Source organism: Sphaerodactylus townsendi, linkage group LG04 (genome assembly GCF_021028975.2).
Source record: "Sphaerodactylus townsendi isolate TG3544 linkage group LG04, MPM_Stown_v2.3, whole genome shotgun sequence".
Taxonomy (NCBI): domain Eukaryota; kingdom Metazoa; phylum Chordata; class Lepidosauria; order Squamata; family Sphaerodactylidae; genus Sphaerodactylus; species Sphaerodactylus townsendi.
The window spans coordinates 152555582-152577998 of NC_059428.1; the positions used below are offsets into that span (position 1 = coordinate 152555582).

The following is a 22417-nucleotide window of genomic DNA, read 5'->3' on the forward strand; positions in this document are numbered from 1 at the left end:
CCAGGGGGCTGTGGGAGGCAGCAGAGAGGAACGCAGAGCCGAAAGGGACCTCAGGGGTCATCCAATCCAACCCCCTGCACAGTGCAGGAAATTCTGCTCCCCACCCCAAATAACCCCTGCTCTATGCCCAGAGGAAGGCAGAAAACCTCACAAGGTTTCTGTGGGAATGAAATGGTAAGGTTTTGCAGGGGACAAAAACATAACAGGTCAATGTGCCTTCCAGCTTCTAACACACACACCCCCTCCCCAAATACTTGTGCTTTATGCCGTTATCACATTATCCATTCTGGACCAGAGCTAATGATATGGGGAAGTCCCAGAGATGATCGCCTGTACACGTTACAGCTGTTTCACACAACCTGCCAGCCTCTGAGGATGACTTGACCGTGTGAGTGGGTCATAGCTGAAGCCAAGTCCTGGTGTCCCTTCAAACACAATAGAGCCCATTCATATACGCAGCCAATAACGCGGCACGGCTCAAATAGCTGTTGGAGTATTTATGCGACCCTTTCCTGCCTGGCAAGAGGTTGGTATGAGAAAGAGGTGTGGTAAACCCAGGCCGGACTTTTCTAAGTCGAGAAAAATTAATAGGGTTTCCTGAATCGGGGCACACCCTTTTGGCACGCCTCGCTTTGGGGCTTGAGGCTTTGCAGTTCAAGGAATCTGGGAATGTTTCCTTGACTTGGTAGGATTACTATTTCCTTACTGCCCGTGTAATTTTTAAAGACCCAGTGTTTGAGAACTCCTTTGAGGGCTGCTCTCCACCCTTTTTTCCTCCTTCCAGCTGCTGCAAAATGATTTCGGTGGTTTCTGTAAAGGAAATCCAGTGGCAGAAAGGCGATACTTGGCACGCCGGCCTCTGTAACCGGAGCCACAGCGAAGACGTTGTTCTCAAGGTAACTCCTAGATGGTATCGCGCTCGGGCCAGGACTGAATATTTCTGAGCAGGGCAGGCATTGTGTCGCTGAAATGCAATCCTCGCTTGGAGAAGGGGATCGGTTTCCTCTTCCACAGTCACCTTAGTGATCTCACAGGACATCTTTGTTCTGCAAGTCCCTTTTTTTCTTTTTTTAAAGGTTGGGAAAGGAACACTACATATTTTCTGGACGTTTCTTGCCTTAGCGCAGGCCCCAGGAATCATCTGTTTATGTAAGGGGCTTTATCTTCGCAGGGTAACATATGTGGCACTACTTAGGTGAATCAAATGGCACCTGGACGCCGTGTTCCCCTCCAAATAGCTGCGCCCCCACCTGAGACAGGGCACAGCTGAATACCAGTGAGCGATGCTGCTTCCCCACCCCACCCCCATCTCCACGTGGAGATTGGGCGTGGCACGATCAATCGCAAAAATGCCATTTTTTTGGCATGTAATCTCTGCAGTTTGGTGAATTTTTCTCCAGTTCGCGTTCCCAGCCTTTCCTTCCAGCCAATGGTTTGGGATCCAGTCTGTACTGCTTTCTTACCTGCTAAATCCATGTGGTGAAACCTTCAGGTGAAGAGGCACTCTTTGCCTTCTGGTATTTATCCTTGCCTCCAGTGTCTTTAGGTTTCCCCTGACTCTGAAATACGCTTCGCTCCGTTCCTCCGAACCAGCTCTTTGGAAGGGAGGTGGCAGATTCTACCACTCTGCTTTGTGTAAGACTTTCCAGACAAGAAGTAATATCAGAAACATTCACCTAGAGGCAGAGGATTAGCTGCCTGGCGTACCTTCGTGCTCTTCGGTCTCAGGAATTTGGGATATGTGTCCCAAGCTTGCTAACGTTGACCTGAAACGCTGACAGAAGTTGAATGCATCCATGTCTGGCTCAACGGCCCCATATGGTCCAAGTTGCATATGAACTTTATCTGCTGAAAGTGACAAGCTCTTCGACAGCATGTCGATTTCACGCATGTCATAGCATCCTAAATGCAGGCAAGTCTAGTCATGTTTCCAAAGTATCCTTAAAAAAATATATAAATGTCTGCAGTAGCCATGGAAATTCTTGTAGTTCAGCAGCTATCAATAGGTTGCTATAAAAATCTTCCTTTGATACATTTTTTGAGAGAGCAAAACCTTCTCTTAAAGCCGTTTATGCATTCCAGAAGAGAAGACCTTTCTCTGGGGCTTTTAACAGCGTTCTGCAAAATGTCCAGGTTTCTTCCCCCTTCGGGGAAGAAATTATGCGCTCCACTTTTCCTGTTTCTTTCCAATCTAATCATGTCGTTCCCTGTTAAGGAAACTCAGCATGGGTTCCGTAGGGTTTGTTGGAAGTCTCCTGTCAAGGTGCTAGTCAACCCGAAACCTGCTTAGCACCTGCATTCCACGTCTTCCGGCAACAGGTAAATTTTGCCTTTTGATTTGTAGCCATTTCTCTTGAAAAGCCAGGTCTGTGTATTCCTCTGGCTGCTTGAGAAATGCAGCGTGTAAAGGTACTGTTGGGAGTTCTTGTCCACCATTCATAGGCAGAGGTCTTAGGTAGCCATATCATATTGGCCAGTTAGAGTTCTGCATGAGTGTTTGAGAGGCAGGGGTTCGAATCCCCACTCTGCCCTGGAATTTTGCTGGGTGACCTTGAGCCAGTCACGCCACTCCCAACCTAGTCTACCTCACAGGTTTGTTGTGAGGATAAAATAGAGAGCTGGAGAACAGTGTAAGCTGCTTTGGGTCCCTACAAAGGGACAAAGGCAAGATATAGGACAAGTAAAAAAAATAAGGCTCTAGATTAGAACCTTCCCCTGTAGAGACAGGAGCAGCAGTGGCCTAGTGGTTAAGAGCAGGTGCACTCTAATCTGGAGAACCGGGTTTGATTCCCCGCTCTTCCACTTGAGCTATGGAAGCTTATCTGGTCAACCAGACTAGCTTGTGCACTCCAACACACGCCAGCTGGGTGACCTTGGGCTAGTCGCGGTTCTTCAGAGCTCTCTCAGCCCCACCCACCTCACAGGGTGTTTGTTGTGTGGGTGGGAGGAAGGGAAAGGAGATTGCAAGCCACCTTGAGTCTCCTTACAGGAGAGAAAGGGGGGATATGTATCCAACTCTTCCTCTACAGCTGGGGTCTTCAAACTATGGCCCTCCAGATGTTCGTGGACTACAATTCCCATCAGCCCTGCCACTTGGCCATGCTGGCAGGGGCTGATGGGAACTATAGTCCATGAACATCTGGAGGGCCATAGTTTGAAGACCCCTGCTCTACAGGTTGTCCGTACCCTAAACTGCTGTGTTATCTCTCTCTCTCCTCTCCCCTCCTTGGTGAGTTTGTACTTAATATCACACCTGATAAAGAATTAAGATGTCAAAAGCTTGCCTGCTGTCTTCTGACCTATGTCTTTTGGTGGTACTTTGGTTCTAATACGATAATATTAGACAAAGGGTCCGCAGTTGCAGTGGCGACCCCTTGTGGAGTTTTCAAGGTAAGCAATGTGCAGAGGTGGTTTGCTGTTCCCTCTGACCTCTGGTAGTCTCTCATCCAAGTACTAACCATGATCTTGGTTTGCTCTTGCCTGGACTGTTCACGCCGCTGGTTCCGAGAAAAGGGCAATTTAAAAAATATGCCCAAGGCCGATGGTGCACAATAGAGTGAAATATTTTTATCACTTAATTAAAATCCCCAAAATTCCTTCCGTGTTTTCGCCAGGAGGCTTCTTTGGGGAAACTCTGTAAGTCTTGCTGTGATTTTTCAAAGAAGAGTACCAGATCAGTAGCCAAAAGGCTATTGGCTAGTGCTGGGATGAGATCGCATCTTCCCCTCCAGGGTGTTTTATTGACCGATTAACTAGCTATAATTGCCATCAAATGGAAACTCGCTCAGAGCTGAGCTTTTCTCCCTGTCCACATTATGCTTGACCTGTTAGCTGTGCAATGAATTTATCTGGTTAGCAAAGAAGAGAGAGGCCAGTCCGGAGTTGGTGGCGTGGTGGCCATTGCTGTGGAACCTTGCTTCACGGGCTGTACAACATCTCCTTCTGAGAACTCTTAGCTTTTTATCCTCTTTATCCTTCCTGCCCTCTGAGGTGCATGAGTTTGGATTACCCTTGGCCAGAGAGGCCAACTGCCACTAAACAGTGTGGTTTTGTGGTTAGGAGTTGTGGGCTCCAATCTGGAGAACTGAGTTTGATTCCCCACTCCTGCACTTGAAGCCTGCTGGGTGACCTTGGGCTAGTCACAGTTCTTCAGAGCTCTCAGCCCCACCTACCTTGCAGGGTGTTTGTTGTGAGGGGGGGTAGGGAAAGGAGATTGTAAGCCCCTTTGAGTCTCCTTACAGGACAGAAAGGGGGGTGTAAATCCAAACTCTTCCTTCCTTCCTTCCTTCCTTCCTTCCTTCCTTCCTTCCTTCCTTCCTTCCTTCCTTCCTTCCTTCCTTCCTTCCTTCCTTCCTTCCTTCCTTCCTTCCTTCCTTCCTTCCTTCCTTCCTTCCTTCCTTCCTTCCTTCCTTCCTTCCTTCCTTCCTTCCTTCCTTCCTTCCTTCCTTCCCTCCCTCCCTCCCTCCCTCCCTCCCTCCCTCCCTGTGTGTAGGCTGTTGGGATTTTAGTACGTCTTAATTTATGAGATTTTACCACCATCTGGGTATACATTTGGTAGATTAGGTTATTGGATGCTGGCATTATTTTGTATTTCTTCTACAGTGGAAGCCGACCCGAACCTGTAAGGGGAAAGGCAGCCTGTCAGTGCAATAAACAAGTAAAATAAAGTTGCTTTCCTGCTGCATTGAAACTTCATTTTCAGCAGCGAAAGGAAAAACCTTGTTCCCTGTTAACAGGCAGCATTTTAAAGGCGGGACTCTCGACCGTGCTCTTGGTGCGAGAAAACGAATCAGGGTTTCCACTTGTCCTTCAGCATCTGCCACTGATCGCGGTGTCACTCCTGTTGCTCCGTTGAAATAAATAACTCTGCCTGAGATCTTGCAGTTGGAATGCTGGAGAATTTGTGGGCTGACCTGATAGTTGCCAGCTACCTAGACGCATTCTGGGTGCCCTCCTGCTTGAGTGGGAATTCTCAGGTTCCAGGGGGCCAGGAGTCCCAATAAATTACAGGTTTATACATTGGCCTGAGCAAACCCTAGGCCTGGGGGGAACTATGCCAAGCAGGGCATTGGCTCAGTGTCAGAGTGCCTGCTTCCCATGCTGAAATCCTGGGTTTGATCTTCAGAGTCTCCCATGGGAAGGAAAAAGGAGAAGGGGTTTTGTGTGACTGTGGAGAGCAGCTGGCAGTTGGAGTAGTCAGTCCTGAGTTTTGATTCCAAAGACCATAGGTGTCAAATTCGCGGCCCTCCGGATGTTATGGACTACAGTTCCCATAATCCCCTGCCAACATCATGCTGGCAGGGGATTATGGGAACTGTAGTCCATAACATCTGGAGGGAACCTTGGTATTTACCTGTCTCATAGACACGTGGTAAAGCGAACCTTTGGCACTCCAGATGTTATGGACTACAATTCCCATCAGCCCCTGCCAGCACGGCCAATTGGCCGTGCTGGCAGGGGCTGATGGGAATTGTAGTCCATAACATCTGGAGTGCCAAAGGTTCGCCACCACTGCCATAGAAGATTGATTCTTGATTCAGGAAGGATATTGACAAGCTGGAACGGGTCCAGGGGAGGGCAACCAAAATGGTGAAAGGTCTGGAATCCGTGCCCTACAAGGAGAGGCTTGGAGAGCCGGGGATGTTTACTCTGGAGAAGTGAAGGTTAAGAGGTGACTTGATAGCCATGTTTAGATATTTGAAGGGATGTCATCAGCGGTGGGATTCAAAGGATTTAGCAACCGGTTCCAGTGGTGGGATTCAAATAATTTAACAACTGGTTGTATACAAGCACAATTTTAAGAACTGGTACTGCCGAAGTGGTCCGAACCTGCTGAATCCAACCCCTGGATGTCACGTTGTTGAGGGAGCAAGCTTGTTTTCTGCTGCTCCAGAGACTAGGACCAGGAGTCATGGGTTCAAGATGCAGGAAAAGAGATTCCACCGAAACATCAGGAAAAATTTCCTCACAGTCAGGGCTGTTTGACAGTGGAATTCACGACCTCAGAGTGTGGTGGAGTCTCCTTCTTTGGAGGCTGGATGGCCATCTACCAGGAGTGCTTTGATTGTGTGTTCGTGCATTGCAGCGGCTTGGACTTGATGGCCCTCGGGGCCTCTTCCAACTCTGTGATTCTATGATTCTAAGGTGGTTTCATGTGAAACCTATTGGCAGCCCATGCTTTGAGAAAAAGGGAATGGCTATTGCGTGGCATTCTTAGGGCCTGCCTTGTTTGGTGTCATGTAAAGTTTACAGAGGCGCTATGGCAAGCTACTTGGAACAAATCTCCCCCCCACCAATTAAAGACTTGTGCAGGTGGACTTCTTGGAATTCCTTCTCCAGAGCCATTTATGGTTCTCCATTGGGCATCGCTTCCATTTCCCCACTCTCCCTTCCAGGTAGGGTGCTTCTGAGGTCTGCAGTGCCCACCCACTTCCCAATTTGCCCACCTTGCTGTTGCATTTCCTGTTCAACCTCCCCACCCCCCTTTGGACAGGGCAGCGGCCACGCGTACCGGTTTACCCTCTCCTCCTCTTGCATTTAATTAGGTTTTATTTTTCGTCTGCTGAATAAAAATACTCAGGGGCTGGAGGTTTAAGCTCTGAGGTTCATCAATAAGGAGCAAAGCTTTTCGAATGGAAGGAGAGGCGGAAGTTAATGTTGAGTTTCCCTTCGGGGAGCAAGAGAAATACAAAGGTTACTGTTCTTTTCTAATCAGGCAGGTAATTTCCAAAGGATTTTTGTGTGTGTTTTTTTAAGCAGTCCAAGTTCCTTGTTCCTTAACGACTCAAGAAACAAGAACTTGTTCTCAGCATCACTTTCTTTTTGCAAACCTCCTTTCCAAATAATAAAAGGCTTCACTTTCTGGGAGTCAGTCAAAGTTGTTGACATAATTGCTTTTCCAGCGGCTGTATTGCAGAAGCTTTGGGGTTGCTTGGCTGCCCAATGTGGAAATGAAAAACAATAAAATCAGCTGCGCCAGATTCAGGCATGGGTGTTTGTTACGGGCCTCTGCGCGTGCCGCGGATTTGTACCTTGCCTGAAACTCACAAGCGCTGTCGCCGTTTAGCAGTGACACTGTTGGCCCCTTCCGCACATGCGGGATGATGCACTTTCAATCCACTTTCAGTGCACTTTGAAGCTGGATTTTACTGTGCGGAATAGCAAAATCTGCTTGCAAGCAATTGTGGATTGAATGTGCGTTATTCTGCATGCGCAGAAGGGGCCAAAGAGTAGGTTAGGGGTCCCGTATCTTTTGAGCCCCAGGCGCCTTTGGAATTCTGAAGAACATTCATAAAATGGTGGCCATAGCATCACTCGAGTCACACAGTAAAGATCCTTGTGCTGTGGTGGCAGCTGCTGCCAAAACATTGACGGCACAGATTTTGTAATAATCGAATCTGCAATGGTCAGTCAGACACCTTGCTGGGCAGAAGCCCTACCTAGCCCCACCCACTTCCAAAAAACACTTGGTGGGTGTATTATTGGGGTCCCTTGGACTAGGCTTTGGGAGGTGGGGGCTTGGGTTCAAATCCCCACTCAGCCTTGATGCTGGGACCAGTCACAGTCTCAGTCTACCCAAGCTTGCAGGGTTGATGTGGAGGAAGGACATGTTGACTGTCCAGAGTTCCTTGGAGGAGGGGTGTGGATAAAAATATGCTAGACATGGGAAGTGCTGCGGCTGTGCTTCGTTTCCTGGGGAGCAGTTATTCGGAGCTTTCTGCAGTGCTAGAAGTGTGCTACGTAAACGTAAAGCCAGGTTCAAGGAATCAGCTTATTTTCAAACTTTGCAGATAGGTTGCCCGGATACATCTGGTGGGCTCTTAGTGGCATTACAATTCTGGCCATCTTCCCTTCAGCCCCTTTTCCTAATAATCCCCAATATGGTGTGACCCTGAATTCGAATGGGTGGCACGGACCCACGCCCCTTTTGAGATGCTAGCAGGTAGGGAGGCTTTCCCTGACCTCTCCATTTTCGTCCTGCTTCCACCTTCGCCCCTCCCAAACGCTATATTAGACCCCTGCGCAGGACGTTTTTACTCGCACAAAGAGGTTTATGCAATATGGACTGAATTCTTTGCTTTTTTCCTTTTGCAAGGAGCGAGAATTCCGAGGAACATCCTTTCTGACCCACCTCTGCAAAATGCTAGCGGAAAAATGCATTTAACGCTGCCGTCTGCTTTGTTTGGAGACGGACCTCTTCCTCTTGCCCTTGGATTCGTAAAAGGCCTGGAATGTCTCTCTGGAGCAGAATCACAGCAGCCTGCCTCACCTCGGAGGCAGAGACGGGACCAACAACATGTCAAACGGGGGTGTCCCACTTTTCAGTTTTCCGCCTCATTAGCTCGGGGGTTGGCCACCTTCCTGGGTTGAAAACCACTTCATTTCTTTCTTTCTAGCGTCTGTAGTGGAATTATTCTTAGCAAGCAGGGCATCAAATGGCTTTGCCCCCACTTGCTCCAAATAATTTCTCCGTTCGTTGCAGTCTGGGACGGGTTCCATTGTTGACCGGGGAACTTTCCCATAATGAAGTTCCGTCTGATTAATTGGTAGTTGGGGGCAGGGGGGAAATAGTATGTTTGGTGCCAGTGCCTAGTAAAAATGCACACTTGGCCGGGAGCCATCTTGGAAGAGGCATTCCTCCCTTTGAGTGAGAGCTAGTGTGGTGTAGTGGCTAGGGCATCAAACTAGGATCTGGGAGGCTGGTCTGAGTTCAGGTCCCGACTCTGCCATGGTTAGACCGCTGGGTGATTTGGGGCCAGCCTAACTTTCCTCACAAGGCTGTTTTGAAGATAAATGTGATCGAAGCAATCCACGTCGTCTTGAAAATAAGATTTCTGGTGAGCTTAGATGCTCAGATCCGATTAGTTATCAGATTAAGTAAACCTTAGTTCAGCGATGACGTCTGGTGTGGTTGACAGCGGTGTTCTTCACGCTTTTTTGTTTTAATTTCATGTGGCTTTGTTAGTTGTTTGTGCGTCTTGGTTTGAACACCCACACATATAGACCCAGTGCAACTTCCTGTTTTTGTGGGGGGGGATTGGGGTTCTAAGCTGTGTTCTCTTTATAGCAAAAGTTTCCGCAAGGGAGGGAGGGAGATATGAGTATGAGTGATTTTTAAACTTTTCCAGGACATAAATAGCTGTTTCAGCAGCCCTGGTTTGTAAAACTCTACCTGTTTCAAATGCCTCAGAAAGGAAGCGGCAACTTCAAGTAACTGCTGCTAAAATTATACTCACGTTGAGAAAGTTTGTGGTACGTAATAGATGAATTGTGAGTCGTGACCCATCTCAACCTGGCTTCTTCTTAATAGAAGGCATATTCTTGGTTTCAGACAGGGTGGGTTTGAACTTGGACTCAGCATCGCCTCTGGGACCCCTTCCACACATGCAGAATAATGCACATTCAATCCACTTACACAATTGTTTTGCAAGTGGATTTTGCTCTTCCGCACAGTCAAATTCAGCTGCAAAGTGCACTGAAAGTGGATTGAAAGTGCATTATTCTGCATGTGCGGAAGGGGCTTAGGGCGACTTGCTTTTCTTCAAGGCTCATCTTCATCCTCCTGTTATATCTGCCCTGCAGCATGGCAGCAGAATCAACATTGACTGAAGCCGGGCTCCCCAACCAACCTGTTGCAGCAGAGCCAAATCTGGCTCGGACCGGAACTTTAGAAAAGAAAAGGAAATCTTTAAGGTGTACTGAACTGATAGGTGAGATGCTAGAATGATCAGGATGTTAGGGGGACTGCAGGCAAATATTTTTTTTTAGCTTTGACCAGAGAGCTTCTGAGAGATGCTTTACAGAAAGGGAAATGAACAGGTGCCTGGAATCCCAAGTGCAAACCAAGCTCAGATTAATATCAGCACGCAAAAGCAAACACACAGGGTGTTCCTGGGCATACTCATTGCTTATTGTGAGACCTCACGGGTGCCACTTCCCAATAAAGGAATCGCCTGGGGCATTGTTGGTTCTGTGTCTATTGTTGGGATCATGGCAGCGACCTTTCCTACAGCAGCTCATTGTGAGTGTCTTGCGCTGACTCCTGATATAGGAGTCTTCATTCTGACGTTTTTTGACTTCTGGATTGAGACTTATTAAAGATTTGTGTCATCGTCCCCTGCCCACAATAATGCTTTTAGCAAGATTCACATCAGTGTTGAATGGGTGTTGCTGTAAAGAACCACAGGAGGGTTGTGTTTGTAAGTTGCTGGGGGGGGGGCAATGGGGTAGGACTCAGAGGTGTCAAACTCAGGCCCTTCAGGTGTTCATGGACTACGATTCCCAGCAGCCCCTGCTAGCACGGCCAGCTGGCCCTGCTGGCATGGGCTGATGGGAATCGTAGTCCATGAACACCTCGTAGGTAATATTTCAATAGCATCCTTGAGCAAAAGTGTTATTTTGTCTTTTGGGGGGGTCTTATTTATGTATGTACCGCACTGATGGAGTGGATGATCTGGACTAGGTCTGGGAGATTTGAGTTCATAACATGCTTGTGCTAAAATGTACTGGATTTTGTTTGTTTTGGTTTGGATATGCTTTCTTATCTTCCCCTACCTTGCAGGGTCGTGTTGGGGTTGTGCGGAAGGAGGACGCTGTGTATTTTGCCCTGAGGTTCCTTGAAGGCAGGGGGTGGAATAAAAATCCACAAAATAAGCCTGATCTCAGTTTTCAGTCTTTTTCTCACTCCTCATACATTCTAAATTATTTTTCATGTCCTAGATCGAAACATGCCTCTTAACCCTTGCTAACCCATACGATCTTCTTGTTCCTATGAATGGCTGAATAATCACAAAGGCTTTACGTTCTGCCTCTCTGCCCTCTTGTGTATTCAGGCGTCGCACTGTGGAATTCTCCTTTAATTGAAGATGCGCCGGAAGGTTGCCAATGGGCCTTGTCAAGCAGCTGCCTTATATAATAGGCCTAAAATGAGACAATTTATTCCGTGAGGATCCTGGATGCCCCAGCCTACATAGTGCAAATCCTGTGCAAATCTTTCCACATCCCACTGCAGCCTCCATCTATGGGCTGAGCCTGTCTGCTGTGCCATTTTGGATTCTGCCCGTCCGTCCGTCTCTTCTGGAAAGCCATGCTTTCTCACGTTTCGGCGCTCTTTCGCCCTCTGACCTTGGATGTGCGCCTTTTTTTTAAATGGCTGTTTTGTGGCCTGTACGGAAGCTCCAAGCTGAGGAGTTCCCAGAAAGCTAAGGGAGAGATTGGGCTGCGACTGCAAAGTGGAAAATGGGTGGGGAGGAAAAAAAATATATCAAGATCTGTCTGTTTTTGTCGAAAGGGGTCTGGATACGGTGTCTGAAAGGCAGCCGTCCAGTCAAAGGCCGGGCCTGTGAGGGTTCCAGCAACCTAACGCCATTTTGCGGTCTCTGCCGTTGCAGGTGAAAGACTTGACCAAGTTTTTGGACCCTGCTGGACTGGGAGTGATCAGCTTCGAAGACTTCTACCGAGGAATCACAGCGATCCGGAACGGAGGTTGGTCTGCTTTTGTGTGTCTGTGTGTGTCTGTGTCTGTGTCTGTGTCTGTGAGTGCACGCAATAAAAGAGAACGGGTATGGTTAGAGCATCTGATTAGGTTGGGGGTTCCTTGGCTCCAGTTACTCACTTGTCTCGTCAGTTTCAGTGCCTGAGCTAGAACCTGTCGCATTCTCTCACCTGAGCCGTGGACTGTTGCCTGGCGTACTGGATTTGTTCTCCCACTCCTCCACATGAAGCCTGCTGGGTGACCATGGGCCAATCGCAGTTCTTGGAGAACTCTCTCAGCCCCCACCTACCTCCCCAGGTGTCCGTTGTGGGGAGAGGAAGGGGAAGGAGTTTGTAAGCCACCTTGAGTCTCCTTAAAAGTTTACAAAAGCTGGGTATAAAAATCAACTCTTCTTCTAAGTGAGAAGGGCAGGGGTAGGGAACCTGCGGCTCTCCAGATGTTCAGGAACTACAATTCCCATCAGCCCCTACCAGCATGGCCAATTGGCCATGCTGGTAGGGGCTGATGGGAATTGTAGTTCCTGAACATCTGGAGAGCCACAGGTTCCCTACCCCTGGAGAAGGGAATTTTGCAAGGTGGGGTAGGCACGTGAGCCGAGGTGGTGGTGCCGGAGATCTGTTTAAGCATAGTTAGATGGCTGCAAGAAAAAAGATGGGAAAGGAAGGGAGGAGACGGGGGCGTGGGTGTGTGTGCTGTGCCTCCCCCCACCCCCGAATTCCTGAGTGATTTCAGAGAACAGATGGAAGATGCTGGCAAATGAATGGCAGTTCACATTGGTAAGGCTACCAGTTGCCAAACGGTTCCCCTTTTTTTATGGGGGAGGGGGGAGACGGCCTTCCTAATGTGCATCGCCCCCTTCTTGATGGGCCCGTTATTTGTTTTGCTGTTGTCAGGGATATAGACAGTCTTGTAGACTTTCTGCATTCCAGTTCCTCTCCACTGGGTCAGGAGCAGCATCAATAGGCGGTGCTGCCAACGCTTCACTCGTCCCCCCAGACATCGTTTGGCCCTGGCTTTGCGTGGCTGAGACTTGTTGGCTTGCCTGGCTTATCGGGGAACTGCGAAATGCTCAGGTTGTTCAGGTTGGACGCTCGGCTCTTGGATCATGGAATCACAGAGTTGGAAGAGACCAGAAGGGCCACCCAGTCCAACCCCCTGCCATGCAGGAACACACAGTCAAAGCACTCCTGACATATGTTCATCCAGCCTCTGTTTAAAAGCCTCCAAAGAAGGAGACTCCACAGCTCTCTGAGGCAGTGAATTCCACTGTCGAACAGCCCTGATGGTCAGGAACATCTTCCTGATGTTTAGGTAGAACCTCTTTTCCTGCACCTTGACTCCTCTACTCCGTGTCCTAGTCTCTGAGGCAGCAGAAAACAAGCTTGCTCCCTCTTCAACATGGCATCCCTTCAAATATCTAAACATGGCTATCATGTCTCCCCTTAACCTTCACTTCTCCAGACTAAACATCCGCAGCTTCCTAAGCCTCTCTTCATAGGGCATGGACTCCAGACCTTTGACCATTTTGGTTGCCCTCCTCTGGACCCGTTCCAGCTTGTCAACATCCTTCTTGAATTGCAGTGCCCAGAACTGAACCCCGTACTCTAGGTGAGGTCTGACCAATGCAGAGCAGAGTGGTACAATTACTTCCCTGGATCCAGACACAAGACTCAGTGACTCAGTGGCCTCTGCAGCCCTTCTTTCACGCACACACACCCTCTTAAGTTTATTGCTCTTTCGATGCAGCAATAAACGCTTCCCTGTGCTGATGCTTCCAGACCAAGCAGGCAAGTTTCGCTGACTTCACGTCACACCCAGAAGCGCAAGATGCATTTGGCAACAGACGCCGTTTCTTTAATACCTCCCCTTCTCTGCTGTTCTGGTGACAATAAATGCTTAATTGTTCACCCAAGCTCTTCCCCATCTGCATTGCAGAGCGCTTGCCGTCCTCTCAAGAAAGAGGGGAATCTGTCCCGTTAGGCGGATAGCCACAAAGTCCCAATCCGGAATCGGCTTGGCTGTCATTTTATAAAAGTTCTTTTTTATTGTTAAGATTGAAACCTACATTGAAACCTACATTGATTTGAAACCTACCTTGAGATTGAAACCTACATTGGGGACCTTGTTTTCTTTGGGAGCCCACTGGTTAGAGAGGGTCAGACTGAGATCTAGAGAGCGCTGGTTCAAATCCCCTCGCTTGCTGGATTGCTTTGGTCCACTTGCGTTCTCTCAGCTTAACCCACCTTGCAGGGTCGATGTGCAGAATTGAAGGCGGGGAGAATGCAGTGCCTCAACCCAAGCTTCTTGGATGAAAATGTAGAAACTGAACAAATGCCCAGTACAAATGGTTGAATGGGCTGGATTTGAGCCCATCTTTATCCTGAACAAGGAATGTGATATTTTTTTGTCCCGCTGCTACACTAGCCAAAGTTGAGCCAGTGGTTGTTTAATCTGGTTCACTCACCTGCCACTGGGAATGGAGAATAACGATGAGTCATGCTTTGCTTTTGGGGTTTTTTTGCGTGTCTCTTTCTTCTCCATAAAAGCCTTGCTACTGCACTCACGGCACACGGTTTTAGTGGTAAGCAAATACGAATCTGCTTGATCCTCATGTTTACGTTCAGCACAAACTGCAGAGAGGAACATAAATTATATTATGGATGGGTAGTAAGCTGTCCTTTCCTACTTTTAGGCCTGTTTTCTTCTCAATTCCCCTTCTAAATTTTCCTTCCCCCCTCCCCCACGCATGGTGTAGCGGTTAGAGTGTCAGACCAGGACCTGGGTTCGAATTCCCACTCTGTCGTGGAAGCCTGCTGGGGTGACCTTCACTCAATCACACACATTTAGCCCAACCCACCCGAAAGATTTGTAGGGATAAAATAAAGGCAGAGGAGAACGATGTGAGTTGCTTTGGGTTCCTCCTGGAGAGGAAGGCAGGGCTATAAATTAAGTCAGTAAAATAAATTTTAATCCTGCTGTTTCCCCATGGTCGCTTCCCCAATTCTCCCCACCTTTATATCAGCACCTCTGCCAGACTTTTCCATTTGACATTCCCTTCCTTCGTCTTCTTCCTTGTTTCTAAAGCGCCTCCTTTACCTGCCTCACCTCCGTTCCATCTCAGGATGGAAGATTTGACCTCTGAGAGGGGGTTGCCACAGCAACTCAAAGTGGTGCCTCCGGAGACCATCTGTGCGGCTTTGGGGTTGCCGTAGCAACTTGACAGCTGCTGAGGTGCTCTGCTGCTTGTGGCGGATTGAACCGCAGTGCCCTCTGCCAAGTAACAGGCGTCACACCTAATGCCCAGGTCTTTGTTGAGGATGTAGATTGGGTGGCAGAATCCCTGCTGAAGGAGTAGGAAGCATTGGGGTCTCGGTAGGTGGCTGAGGCAACTCAAAGGTCTCCTGGGGGATACCATGTTATTTTGGTTATCTTGCGGTTCTTACTGAACGTCTCCGATTTCAGGAACCCATTTTGAAAGTATTCTTGCCCAGAAATCCACACTGCTATTCATCAGGCAGATGTGCAAATAGACTCCACTGCTAAACATTAATGCTTGCCCTTTATAGAAGAGTTTGGATTTGTACCCTGCTTTCTCCACCATAAGCAGCTTACAAGCTCCTTCCCTTCCTCTCCCCACAACAGACACCTTGTGGGGCCAAGTGAGTTCTGAAAGATCTGTGACTAGCCCATGGTCAGCCAGCAGGCTTCCTGTGCAGGAGTCAGAAAACAAACCCGTCAACCAGAGTCTAATCTACTCATGTGGAGAAGTGGGGGATCGAACCCGATTCTCCAGATTAGAGTCCACCTGCTCTTAACCACTACACGACATTGGCTTTCCTTGCATAACGCTGCGTGATGTGGATTTCCAGTTCTGCCGATGCTCTGGTGGCCTTTTTCCTGTTCTCCAGCGATCTTTGTCTTTGCGGCCATCTGAGCTGTGGCATCTCTGCCCGCCCCAAACCAGCTTGGGAGACGATCTGACATGTTGACCTAGTTATTAGAGATGCGGCACTGACGTTTGTAGCAATCGTGCCAGTTTGCTTTTATCGCTGCCAGGCCAAACTGGGGGTGCCAGAAAAGCTACTCGGATACACAGCTGGGAGGAGGGGATGAAGGTTTCTCTTGTAGCCTTGGAAGCAACCAGATTTCTTTTCTTCTTTTTTTTTCTAGTAGCCTTGGAGGAATTTTTTTTTTCTGATCTGCACACATCTAGAAATGTCTTAAAGGATGTCAAGTGCAGACTCTTGACCTGTTAGCTATAAAGGCAACTTCTGATCCCTAGATATAGTTTTAATTTGAGTAAACCTTTTCAGGGCAATATATCGGCTCTCCTGCCGGTACTTGTGTTAAGCAAGAGGTGAGTCCTGGTGACGTTTCAGGTTTGGAATGTTATAAAGTGGGAAGCTCCAGTCCCGTGCCCTGCACTGCCAGTCTGAATGTGCTCCAAACCAATATGCCTCAAGACTTATTTTTTTTCCTGGTGGGCATCAAACATCAAAATCCTGGGAGCCAGTGTGGTGTAGTGGGTAAGAGCAGTGGACTCTAATCTGGAGAACTGGGTTTGATTCCCCACTCCTCTGCCTGAGTGGCAGAGGCTTATCTGGTGAACTGGATGTGTTTCCACACTTCTACATTCCTGCTGGGTGACCTTGGGCTAGTCACAGTTCTTGGGAACTCTCTCAGCCCCACCTACCTCACAAGGGGTCTGTTGTGGGGAGAAGAAGGGACAGAAGCTTGTAAGCCACCTTGAGTCTCCTTACAGCAGAGAAAGGAGGGGTATACATCCAAACTCCTCCTCTTCTTCTTCTGGTGGGCTCCAACATGAAACTCCCATGTGGAGAATAGTGCTGACATGGTAGCGTGGTGGCGAGAGATCACTGTCCTTGTTGGAGGGGGTCACAGCCCCTTGGTGAGAACAGAAATTAATCTGTGTGAAGGATTTCAAGATCTGCATTGGAAGTGGGTGTGTGGTGGTAGCAGAGATAAGTCCTGAATATGTGCAGATGCCTTCTTGTTATATTGACATAGCCATTCGAGGAGTTCCCCCCCTCCCCGCCCTTGCGAGGCTCGGACACATTTGTGAGGTGAAGACGCCAGGCTTGCCGGCCCTAGTGGGAAAGCAAAGGGGCTCTGGCCGGGCGTCTGCGGAGTCCACAGTAAAATGCTCATTTGGGCAGGAATTCAGAAAGCTTAATGGGCCTCATTGTGTCGGAGGCTGTGGTAGGCTTGGTCCCCATAGCAACGGCTGGTGCAGGCAGCAGGCCTGATGCGCCGGGAGGGGCGAGAGAGGGAACAAATGGATTGGGTGGAGGATTTGGGCTGGTTGTCTCGAACCTGACTTCTCTCTTGGCTCTTCCCATGGATTTGGGATCTGTTCTGTCTCCAGAGCTCCAGGAGGACCCCCGAGTGACTGGCGGCCTGCGGTGGGTCATGACAGACAGCTGTCGTGTTTTCCGCTTGGCCTTCCCTGGCTTGAGCCTTATAACCCCCGCCCTGTGAGGCTGGCTACCCAGCCTACGGCTACCCAGAAAGCGCAACAGAAACACAGATCTAAACCTGGGTCTCACTCTTCCTAATTTGACAGTTGAGTCACTACGCTGCTGTTGCCTTTGTGGTAATTATAGCAGTGGGAAATTTTTGTTTTTGGGTGAACCAGTAGCCTCCCGTTGCACGGTGGGGGACATGTGTACTGCAAGTGTTATAGCTTCTCATTCTTTACCCCTCTGGAAACCTGCATGCAGCCCATGGAGGAAGATCCACACTGAGGCTCGCTGGTGGTAAAGATGGAGTCAGGAAAACCTTGTTGTACTCATTGGGGAAACAGGAGAGGGAAGGTGTTTAAGCAGGCTTTGAGGCTGTGTGCCTGGTACTGCCTCTTGTGGCAGGTTCTTGAGAAAGCCCAAGCTCCAGTGCAGACTGGAAGGCTGGCTCCCATTTATGGGTAGAGGTAGCAATGCAGTCTAGCTTTTGTCAACAACCCACCAGAGGCTCTGGTGCTAATTTTTTAACTTCCTGTTATGTCTGCCCTTCTCCCTAATGAGGACCTCTCTTCCTTTCTCCTTGGGAGCTCACCTCAAACTCAGGGATCAAAAATGCTGCTGTGGCACCGAGCGATATAAGCTCAGCTGCGCTTTGTGGCAATAAAGTTAAGTCCAAGTTGGGTCCAGATGCAGCTGTGCCAACTAAAAAGAGCACGGAAGGTAGGGTACTTAGAACCCTTGAACACCTGGACCGGGCAGTTGCACGGATGCTCTGGCATTGATCTCCTCTGTTATCTCTCAGCTGCAGCCCGCGAGAGCAAAACTAGCAAGTCCCCAAACAAAGGAACAGCTGCCCTTTCCAGACCCCTCCCCACACGGGCTCCTGGGGTCTTAGCCAATCTGGGTGTCAGGTCAAGCCCACCAGAAGGTGGCCCCCTCCAATCAACAGGGGGTTAACACATCAAAGAGCCGGGATGTTTTCCTCGTTGGTTGTGAATGACTCTCTTTGTCTGGTTCAGTGCGTCTCTCTCTTGCTGTCAAGGATACGAGCTCAGCCTTCTCTATCTCTGTAACTGTCACAGCGTATCTTACCCGTCACCCCTTCATCCACGTGGTATCTGTTAGCAGTAATGAGGATGGCTCAATCTAAATATTTTGAGACCCGGTTACCAGGTACAGCATACAGTTCTTTGCCCTCAGGGACAATTTGTACCAGCAAGGGCAACTAACGGATTCTGGCCGAGGCCCAGCTGCTACCCCGTATGTCCCCTTGCCCCCCCCCCCCCACCTCCACTTGTGAGTCAGGTTTGGTGGCCGTTGACATCCGCTGAATAGTCCAATTTGCATAACAGGCTTTTCTACTTTGCAAAAGTGTCTCTCTTTACGGATGCAACCTGCACACACAAAAGGCGACTTCTGCAACAGCCGGTTTTGTCCCACGGATTACGAATTCAGTAGACGTAAGTGCTGCGAACAATAGAGCCCGGAGTCCCAAATTGGGAGAGCTGGTGAGCTGGCGTCGGCCGCTCGGAGCCGTAAAGCACTCAAAAGATCAAAAGTGTCAATTCGAATTACATCTGGAAGCTGACGGCGGAGAACCTAACCAGCTTTTGAAGAGCTGCCGCTCTTTGGCCCCAACAGTTTCTGCCAAGCCCCCTTTCAGGAAATCCTGAACTATACTTTTTTAAGGCTAAAGGTGACACCAGATCTTTGTTCTAGAGTGGTCTGCTTGGGCCCTCGTGCCTTGGGGACAGAACTAGGTGGGCACCAGGACCCAAACAGCATTCTAGAGCAAAGACGGTCCAGGAAATGGCCGATGAATTCTCAAACCTGTCATCTTTATCCAGGAAAAGGTATAGATAGGCATTTGAGGCAGGGTTTTCATGCCAGAATGCAATGCCCCCCTTTTGCAAGGCTAAGAGTCTTGGTACTCGAGCTTCATGAGGTGTATCGCCTCACGAAGAGAGCCAGCGTGGTGTCGTGGTTAACAGCAGGTGGATTGTAATCTGGAGAACTGGGTTTGATTCCCCACTTCTCCACCTGAGTGGCGGAAGCTTATCTGGTGAATCAGATGTGTTTCCGCACTCCTACATTCCTGCTGGGTCACCTTGGGCTAGTCCCAGTTCTCTCAGGACTCTCTCAGCCCCACCTACCTCACAAGGTGTCTGTTGTGGGGAGAGGAAGGGAAAGGAGCTTGTAAGCCACCTTGAGTCTCCTTAAAGGAGAGAAAGGTGTGGTATAAATCCAAACTCCGCTGCCTCTACCTCTGCCTCCTCCTCCGCCTCTTCTTCTTCTCCTTCTCTTTCTCTTTCTCCTTCTCCTTCTTCGCCTCCTTCTCATTCTTCTCCTTCTCCTTCTTCTCCTTCTCCTTCGACTCACTTTTCTTCTTGAAAACCCCGTTGGAACAAGTACTTAGGGGTAGGGAAATTGTTTGTGGGAATCTCTGTTGACAAAACAGGATGATGATTTGCTGGCTTTTTATTTGCTGGTTTGGTAGAGTGCTTCAACATTAGGGTTTGGGAAAGGAGGCTTCTAAGAAAAAAGAAAGAGAGAAATTTGGAAATATTTAGTCAGAAATGTCTATGCCATTAAAGGTTATCTGTACAATTAGTCAGAAATGCTGTAACCCTGGTTCTTCACAAAACAAGAACTCTGTGTAACTCTGCGACTGTCCCATTTGCTGGGTGCTGTTATCTTTAAGGAACTGTGATCCTTACCTGTAATTCTGGTAAAAAAAAACAACCTTGTGGCATTCAAGGGCTGGAGCCCATTTCTCAGCTAGTGAATTCGCTAGGCCCAGTTAGTTAATTTTCTACAGTATATAAGAAACTTGCAGTTACCCCAAGATGACCAAAGCGCGCTTTGAAAACTCTTGATGTCTCCTGGGGGTAGTTAATGATCTGAACCAATTAGCTTCCCGTTTGCCCTGGAATGTGTAAACATACCTCAGGCCAAAAAGAGATCAAGGGTTACAGTGACAAGAGAACCAGCTGTGATAACGGATCCCACCAAAGCCTTCCTGCGACTTTTTGAGAGAAAGATCTGATTCAGTTTTCCCTCCAGTGCAAAGTGGTTCCTTAAAACCTGTCTCCTGGCCAGTGTTTTCAAAAGGTGGCAGGGCTGCCAGCCGTCGCACGTCCCGGTTAGAAAAAGACTCCATTCGTCAAACCACCTTGTGCTGCACTTCATTCAGAAAGAGCTGATCCTGACGGAGAAAAGCCAAGCCAAGAGCGTCCTTGGAAAGCAAGCGCAGCATTTCTGGGATGGGCCCACTTGATGCAGATACCCAGTTGACTGTTGAAGAGGTTTATTGTCCAAGTGTGGGAGGAATAGCCCAGGCATATTGGACAGCAACGACATCAAGTGTGACCAGAAGGAAAACAGAAATGCTTTAGCACACAGATGTCAAACTCATGGCCCTCCAGATGTTCATGAACTACAATTCCCATCAGTCCTTGCCAGTATAGCCAATGCTTCTGTTGGGAGGGACTGATGGGAATTGTAGTTCATGAACATCTGGAGGGCCACGAGTTTGACACCCCTGCTTTAGCAAATTCTTCGAAATGGAGTTGAGGTTTTGCAGAAATGTTCTTCTGCATTGCAATAAACTTTCTTTATGTTTTCAGTTATGCTCGTGGTTGGCTATCAGGTGGGAGAGGGTATAGGAACATTGAATGTTTTCCTTAAAAATTGAACTTCTAAGGGTTTAGAAGAAGAGTTTGGATTTATACTCCACCTTTCTCTCCTGTAAAGAGACTCAAGGTGGCTTAGAAGCTCCTTTCCCTTCCTCTCCCCACAACAGACACCTTAAAGTGAGGTAGGTGGGGCTGAGAGAGTTCCAAAGAACTGTGACTAGGACAAGGTAACCCAGCAGGAACATAGGAGTGCGGAAGCAAATCTGGTTCACCAGATAAGCCTCTGCCACTCAGGTGGAGGAGTGGGGAATCAAACCCGGTTCTCCAGGTTAGAATCCACCTGCTCTTAACCACTACACTACTAAGAACCTGTACCGGTCTGGCCATTCTCCTTCCAAACTTCAGTTCCCTGCAATTGCAGGTGCCTGCTCATGTTAGAGTCGGTGCAGGCCCAGTTTAGACCCCGATGTGCGGAGCCGAGGCAGTTGCTGAGGTGCCCGTATTTGGGCATCGCAGCGAATTCGGTTCAAAGGCTGTACCAGAACTAGGACTTTTTCAATTTGTTCTTGATGTGTAAGATGAGGAAAGGAACGTGAGGGCAGCGTGTGCCTCCCATTTGTGACGGTCACAGACCAAGTGTGATGCCAGTGTTCAGCCTTTGGTGTTTCTAAGTCTGAGGTCTTCCTGAGAGTTGTCGTCACAGTGTCAGTGTCTCCTCTGAGCCAGGTATTTGCACTGTGTATCAGGAGTGCCTTGAGCGTTCAGGTCCCATCTGACGCAGAGATGCGGCAGGGTTATACTTCCCTGGCGGAGGCTTACTGGAAGGAGGCCAGGCAGAGCTGCAGATCCATGAAAGAGCAAGAGAGAATCAGTGGGAATCCTGGTCTGCGCTGGCAGGATTCCTTCCTTCCATCCTTCCCTCCCACCCCCCCACCCCCAGTTAACACTTCTCAAAGACTCACTCTCCGTTACCTTGCTGGACATTGACCGGAGGAGAGTAGTTTGCATGCACAAATGATCCGAAAGGCCTTCTGTAACGCTGCTGTGTTTTTCTCCCCTTCCTCCTTTTTTACAGCCGATCCTGAAAACCAGCTGTGTCCGATGGGGTACACTCCATCCGCCTGTCCTGACGAGTTCGATGACTTTGTCACGTTCGAGGTAGGGAAATGCAAATGCGCCCTCTTCTGTTTCCTCTCCCTCCCCCTTGTTTGCATCTGTTACCCTCGAGGAGCCTTCTCCTTCTCTGTTTGTATGTGTATGTTTGTGAATGTTCCTAACTTGTGCCCCTTTGATGCCGCTTATTATGCAGTTGATTCATACACACAAAAAAGGTGTTTTAAAATTGTGTGAACTGAACTGGGGGGGGGGGGGGGGGGGGGGGGGGATGCTACAAGAGAAGCCGAAAATAGTCTAACTTGTGGAATTTGGTTGGTGCAGCAGGGAGAGAAGCAGGAATGTATACGGGGGTGGGGGGTTCTCTTCAAAATGGCTGGATTGCAGAATTTGGCAGCATCCCACTTGGAGGTGAATGCACGTTAGAATTTCTTCTGTCTTTTGGAGTGACTTGAGTATGTCCTGGTGGAGCCAATATGGTCCAGGGTAAAAAGTCACACCAGGGCACTCAGACCAGCCAGTGTAGTCCAGGGTTTGAATGTCGGACCTGGAAGAGACATCTTCAAATTAGCAGTGCTGTAAAAAATGACTCTTGAGACGCTTCATCTAACCCCAGGGCCAGAGGAGGTTTTCTTGCAAGAAGTTAAGGTGCAGGGGCAATAAAGACAATAAAGACATCTGAGAGTTGTCACATC

The 22417-nt window shown here is 48.8% G+C and overlaps 1 protein-coding gene across 4 annotated transcripts in view; it reads left to right on the forward strand.

The window, feature by feature from the left end:
- RAB11FIP3 (RAB11 family interacting protein 3) overlaps positions 1–22417 on the forward strand; it is a 70817-nt gene that overhangs the window by 10057 nt on the left and 38343 nt on the right. For all 4 annotated transcript variants that reach the window (XM_048493945.1, XM_048493944.1, XM_048493947.1 and 1 more), the window contains exons 2-3: positions 11391–11484; positions 21685–21767. In XM_048493945.1, the coding sequence (XP_048349902.1) occupies positions 11391–11484; positions 21685–21767 (177 nt within the window). The remainder of the gene's footprint in view (positions 1–11390; positions 11485–21684; positions 21768–22417) is intronic.